Source organism: Camelus dromedarius, chromosome 32, assembly GCF_036321535.1.
Source record: "Camelus dromedarius isolate mCamDro1 chromosome 32, mCamDro1.pat, whole genome shotgun sequence".
Taxonomy (NCBI): domain Eukaryota; kingdom Metazoa; phylum Chordata; class Mammalia; order Artiodactyla; family Camelidae; genus Camelus; species Camelus dromedarius.
The window spans coordinates 19957343-19964211 of NC_087467.1; the positions used below are offsets into that span (position 1 = coordinate 19957343).

At 44.2% G+C, this 6869-nt stretch overlaps 1 protein-coding gene across 1 annotated transcript in view; it reads right to left on the reverse strand.

Annotated features, from left to right (window-relative positions):
* L3MBTL4 (L3MBTL histone methyl-lysine binding protein 4) overlaps positions 1-5497 on the reverse strand; it is a 192708-nt gene extending 187211 nt beyond the window's left edge. The window contains 3 exon segments of the mRNA XM_064481596.1: positions 3226-3328; positions 3675-3752; positions 4722-5497. Of these exon segments, the coding sequence (XP_064337666.1) occupies positions 3226-3297 (72 nt within the window). The 5' untranslated portion in view covers positions 3298-3328; positions 3675-3752; positions 4722-5497.
* Between the last annotated feature and the right edge of the window lie 1372 nt (positions 5498-6869).

The window sequence follows — 6869 nt, forward strand, 5'->3', positions numbered from 1 at the left end:
TCAAGGATGGAGTCACAGAGAGGACCACCCGGGGCGACCTCTTTGGAGGATGATATGAAAGGCTCATCAAAATTGTATAAGCACAAACTCTTTAGTACAAGGATTCTACTGGTAAGATTTTATCTGTGAATCAAATGTAAAAGTACAAGAAATATGAATGAGAACACTGGCTGTAACTTTCTGTGTGATGACGAGGAATGAAAACCACCTAAATGTCTACAGGAGGGCACTGTTTGAATAACTTAGGGGACATCCACAGGGTGGAATACTACGCAGCACTGAAAGAATGAGAAGATGTGCATCTCCAAAACACACCTGCTGAAGTGCAAAACTGCAAAGCAGAGAGCAAGCGCCAGAGCGTGAGCCCACCTGGGGCAGTGAGTGTGTGCACTGTGTCCACATGCATAAAGGGTTTGGGATTTTTAGCTTTCTTTTTGTTTTTTTGGTTTTGTTTTGCTTGTTTGTTGATTCCTGTATAGATACACAAGAAACTATAAACAGTGGTCACACTTCTACAAAAAGATTGGGGATTTAGCATGTGTGTGTGGGTGAGTACAGTACAGAATTTACTTATTATTTTAATACCTGTCTGTACTATTTGATTTTTTTTAACTAGGTGCCTGTATACTGAAAAGTACAAATGAATATTTTTTAAATCTGCAAGGAAATACATAGAAAATATTAGTCTAGAAAGACATTCATTGACAGATATTAATACCAGCACCAAAAAAGTATTACATATTCAAGATATGAAATTACTGTCTCAAAAGCAGATGTTTAGAAAGCACCCAACTGTTCATTAGTTTGATGTTTTACGTGCTTAACCTGCCGGTGCTACTTGGCTTGCGTGGCTTGAAACGTCACTTTAAAATTAGAAGAATAACATAGAAAGTAAAGGCTATTATTGATATTTCAAGCAAAATTCAAACATGATTTTAGTGACTGAACCCCTTTCTCTCCATGGTGAATGCAGCCACAGATGTGAACCTGCTTAGTGCATTAAACTATTGAACTTAACTAATGAAAATGGACACTGTAACTAGCAATGAGCCCCAAACTGACCGTTCAGTGTGGAATTCATCCTAAATGCACATCTTCCCAATTATCTTCCGTGAATATCCTTTAAAATAATTAGACGTTCCCAACACTTCATATGAGTAATATGGCTCTTGAAATAGCATTTTCTTACTGCTGATCAGAGAAGTCCATTTGCATGGAGACGCCATTAAGCACCAGGAACATCATTTTCCAGGTATTTTCAGGAATCCAGCCGTGCAAGGCGCCAAGCTGAAACAGCATTTGCGTGGTGAGCACTGAACATCCCCGGGGCCCACGAAAGTGGAGACCCCGGTGTGGGACACAGATAATGGTAAAAGCACCAGCATGAAGTCAGAAATGGAGAGAAAGAAAGGTGAAAACTGGGTACTTGGGCCAACCAAGAAGAGACGGAAGGTTCAGTATTCATGTTGGAGGGCAAGGTAACCAGAGTCCCAAGCAGGGGCAGTGACCACTTGAGCAACTTAAAGGGAAATGACACCGAGAAAAGGTAGGACATTTAACTGACAGGAGAGGTGGTCTCAAATTATACACTAAAAATGTATTTTAAACATGCAGCAGACAATATTAACTACAGCACTCTTAGTAGGTGAGACGTGTCAAGCTTTTTCCCCGGGACAGGGGAAAACACGCAGGCGTATCCGAATCACCTGGAGCGCCTGGAGAGCTACAGGTGTCTGAGCCCTGCCCCCAGGGTACCTGGTTCAGTAGGTCTGGAGTGGGGCCAAGGAATCTGCATTTCTAACAAACCCCCAGGTGATGCTGACGCTACTGGTCCAGACCCCCAGCAGAAGAACCGCTGTCCAAGGGTAACTCTGAATATCCAGTACCCTGTCTCCTCAGAGGACATGACACAGCAAACCCAAACTGCTGAGAGGAGCAGCACCCTCACTGGCCTCAGACGGGACAGGCCTCCCAAGGCTGGTCCAGGCAACCCCCCTAGACAGCAAGCTCCCCAAGTGCACTCAGAGCCCTCCCTGCTCATGGAAATGGTCTGTGAGTGAAACAACTTAGACCTCCAGGGACGGGGCCTCAGCCCCACATGAACCACCCACTTTCAGTGGGGCTGATGCGGCGGTAACAGCTCTGAACACTTGACACGGGCCTGTATTTAACACCTTGAAACTAACCTCAGGCCAGATCATCGCTTCCAGTCCCACGTGGTGCCCGGGGGGCATCAAACCACAGCTCACTTGGCATCAAAGCAAAGGGTGTGTGACACTGAGTCACTTCACTGACTGCATGACGTGTAAATGCATAACTACAACCCACATGGAGACCCCAAAACCCACACGCAAGGAAATGACGAGCACACGCTAACGGCCTACCATCCCCAGAACAGTCATCACGAAGGTCTCCCGGTCACTTCCGCCCACCTTGCCACTTGTAGGAAGGGATACAAGCAGCTGTCATAAGGAAACAGCACAGGGAACCGGAGGTGTGATGCAATTTACACCCTCTGGCTGCCAAGACATTACGATGAGGGATTTCTTAGGTGTGATTAACATTCAGAGAGTAGACTCTTGAGAAAAGCAGGTTACACTCCACAGTGAGGTGGGCCTCGTCCAGTCAGCTGAAGGCCTTATAAGAAAAAAGATTCACCTTCCCCAAGAGGACAGAATCTGCTTTCAGACGGCCTCAGGACTCAAGACTGCACCATCAACTCTCTTCTGGGTCCCCAGCCTGCCAGCCTGCCCTGGAGATTTCAGACTTGCCAGTCCCCATGACTGCAGCACTCAATTCCTTAAAATAAGTCTCTCTCTAGATTAATACATATATATACATATAATTCATCACCATCAAGTAGGGACAGAGATTGTGAACAGAGACTGTGACAAGGCTGTCAAGCACTCCAACTGGTTCTGATCCTGACAGATACAACCCTCTACGGTTCACAATCTGTTCCTTACCTGATAAGGATCAATTACCTCCATCTTTCTGAAAGAAAAGGCCCCCTTTCACCTTTAAAATGAAGATTACCTTTTAAAATGTATCAGACTTAACAGTACATATAATCTATCCTACTATACATACAACCCAACCGGAAGCAACCAGTTTCGAGTGATTGAAAAAACACCTCCACTGTGTTTGTACAAGGTACACAACTGCCCTGTGAACTCCCACTGTGAGCACAGACCAGGAGCAAGGGTCCAGGAGCTGACACCTTACCAAACATCCATCCTGGTCCAAACGCTCTCTGGAATCCGTATTAAGCTTCCTCTTCCTGCTGGGCTGTTTCATGGCCACTTGAGCACTCCTTAGCAGTGTTTTTCTGCAAAATAGTGCCACACTGAAGTTGACGGGTCTCTTCCCCTTTAGAATTATGAAAACAAACAAACAAAAACCCCACACTTTCAATTATACTTCTTTTAATTGGTTGCCATAAATACCCTGATGAATAAACTGACATAAAAATTCCACTGTTGATTTTATAGCCCCTAGTATAATAACAAATTAATGGGGGGAAAAGATGCATTTTCCATCTCTTCTAAAATTTATATCACAAAAAAAAACAGGTATTTCCTTAGGTCCCACCTCTATGACATTTCTGGATTTTTTGCTTAGCTGACCCAACCAGTTAGGACCAACACACTTTCTCTATACAGCTCCATACTCACATGGTCTGACCCTCCACAAGTGTCAAGCAGAGGTACTCTTGGCGAGAGGCCCAGTCACACAAGGCACAGCACAGCAATCTGCAACAGAGAAAGTAAGGCAGCTTTTCCCCAGTCCAGTCCATCACGACTGTCCTTTGGTACATCAATAATCAGTAGCAGGCATTCTTTAACAAGTTACCTGGAATTAGTTTTTTGATAGAGCAGGTTAACCATTTTGGAAAATCAACCACTAGTATTATACAAGTCCCACTGGCTATAATTCAAAAGGTCATTCATTTTGAATTATTTTAACTACAATTGACATGTAATTTTTGAAAAGTTTAATAGACCTAAATCACCTAAAGTCCCCAGTGTTTTGGAATCATGTGTCAACTTATTTTATACTTCTACCCGAACAATGACCCTAAACACCACAAACTGATCATACTCACCACTGAGCTCATCACTCCCCCTCACTGCCTCCCAGTTCTACCCTCTTCTTCTACTTACACTAATGACATGAGTGGCCACCCATTTGCCTACATCTACCCGTTACAGTTGTTCTGACTGGGCACTGCACAAGAGCATCAAGGGGCCAGTGGAAGCTGAAATCTATCCTGGGCTCTGCACACAGGCCACACATCCCGCCACAAGGTTTCCATCTGCCAGAAAGAAAATATGTCTTTTTCTAATTCAAACAAATACACCTTTTGGGCCAATGGCAGCCCTGATTTGCCCGAGCCAGAGACCGAGTAGTGACCAGCATTTCATCCTTACATCCACCGCACGCTCTGTCACCAGGCTGTGCCGCGTGTAACCTATGGAACACGCCTTGAATTCATCTTCTCCATCTACTCTTATTAATGGACCACCTCCAGCCTCATGCCCATCTGCACACAGGTCTTGGAGTTCTCAGAGCACGACGTGCCCACAGCTTCTCCACCACGCACCTTTGCTCATCCCATAGCCTCAGGACACTGCCCCTCCTTTTCACCCTAATTCTTACTCATCCTGCACGACTTAACTGAAGGAGACTTCGTGTCCTTGAGAAAAGCCTTCGTTGCTTACCGCCTGCTGCCAAGGGACCAGGTGTATCTTCCCTAAAATGCATCGTACTCATGCTGACCTCTCCCACAGCATCCAACGCTTCGGACGCCTCGTGTTTGTATTTGCAGATACGTCTCCCCAGTGAGGCTGTGGGCATCCTGATGACAAGGCCTGGGAACAACTGACCCCAGTTTTCTGCTGTCTCCGTAGTGCCTGGCTCACAGCAGACTCCCACATGTATTTGTTACCCTGCACTGCAGAAGCACGTCTCCCAGTTACAGAGAAGCCTCCAGTCCAGTGGATATTAGTGCTCGATCCACGCGCTGCTCCTTTTAGAATGCTACACCAGCAGAACCAGCAAGCTCTCAGACTTAGTAACTCCTTCCCCTTTCTCCTTCGTACACAAAAAAAACCCCCAAACAAACAAAAAACACTTCCTCATACCGTTTGCTTCCAGTCAGATAATATTTATGCCCTTAAGACAAGCACTTTCCTGCTAAATTCAATAACATTGCATTCATTTTGTAGGATGTAGATACAGTTTATCATGCCTGGCTCCCGGCAATACTCTGAACACTATGCAAATGAGCAACTTAGATCTGATGCCTTCAGCAAAGCCTCACTGCACCAGGCAAGCAGGGCCAAGGCGGGCCTGTCCTCCGCGGCTAACAACACCCGGCGGCTGGTCAAACCGCAGTCACCAGGCTGCTGGGGATCGTCTTGCTGTCAGAGATCTGTCTTGCTAATACCTGGTAATTATCTCACTAGCTCTGGTTTGTTTAAAAAAGAAAGCAAGCCTGAATTTATATTATTATGTATTGGGGAAAAAATGAAATTTTTTAATGCTGAGGAGATGTTTCCAAATACAATTAAGTAAAAATTAAATTTCCTTTAGACTTAAAAATAAAACAAAAATATAAAAGGTACCTAACAGCCCATATAAAATTTTGCTGCCAGACCAAAAAAAAAGAATTAGATACAAGTCCCATGAAACACAATACAAAGGAGATGGAGGATCTGTAGACAGATGATAGATGGACAGACGGACAGGTGGTAGACATGCTGACACACAGCAGAGGTTTTACAGAATCCCTTCAAACGTCAATTCACAGGACACATTCTAAGCAACCGAAGAGAACACTGCTTTTGACATAAAATGAACTAGATATCCTTGGCCCAGTATCACAATATCCAGATTATTTTGATTGTCCAGGATACTGGCCTACTCCCAGGGGCCCCAAATGTCACGTCAGCCACATGCCTCCCTGCTGAGCTTTGAAGATATTAAAAAAAAAAAAAAAAAATCCTAGAGCCGAGGAAGAATAATGTCAGACTCCAAAACACATCACAGAAGCAAGGGTGAACAGCTGCAGGGGGAGCTGGTCCCCCGCGTCCTTTAACACTGTTAGCTGTGGCAGAAAAGGTTATTTTAAGTGATTTTAATTAAAGAAACTTCTAAATAGTATTTCAGATTTAAACAAAAAACAGATGAGTATATATAATGATTTGTATTTCTGTGAAGAAACAGTACACTGATTTTTCAAATTAATCCTCTTAATCATTTTGATTTCCCTTTGTGGTTAATAGAACTGTCTATCTGCACATTCCCAAACACTTGTCTTACTGACCTCCTAATTAAGCAGAGAAATCAGACTTATTTAGAAGGCGTAAGTAAGAACAGTGTCAAGACTTTAAATTAGTCTATAAACAACAAAAATTATGCACAGTTGCTAAAATATGTCCAGTCGCTATTTGGTAACTCTGTCAAAAATAAGTGTTGATCATCTGCTCTCATCAGGACGGTCACAGGTGCCCTTCACAACGTAAGGGTGGTCCATCAGACCTTCTCAAGGGGGAGGCACCTGAAGAAGCCACACGCCCTGGAGAGCCCAGCACAGCTCTGCCGTACGCCTCCCACCCTGGCGCAATTATTAACAGCGCTGCCTTTCACTCCCCAGAATGTTCCCCTTTAAACAATAAATCATATGGTCACTGTATGGGTAAGAAACATACATAAATTAACAAGAAATATAATAAGAATTACCAGTGGGTAATTCATGTGGTGTTCCCAGGACAACACCAGGAGAGACAGAGAGACAGAGTACGTCCAACATAGATCAGAAAATGTGTGTGGAGAAGCATCCTAGCTGCATCTAGGACACTGCATAC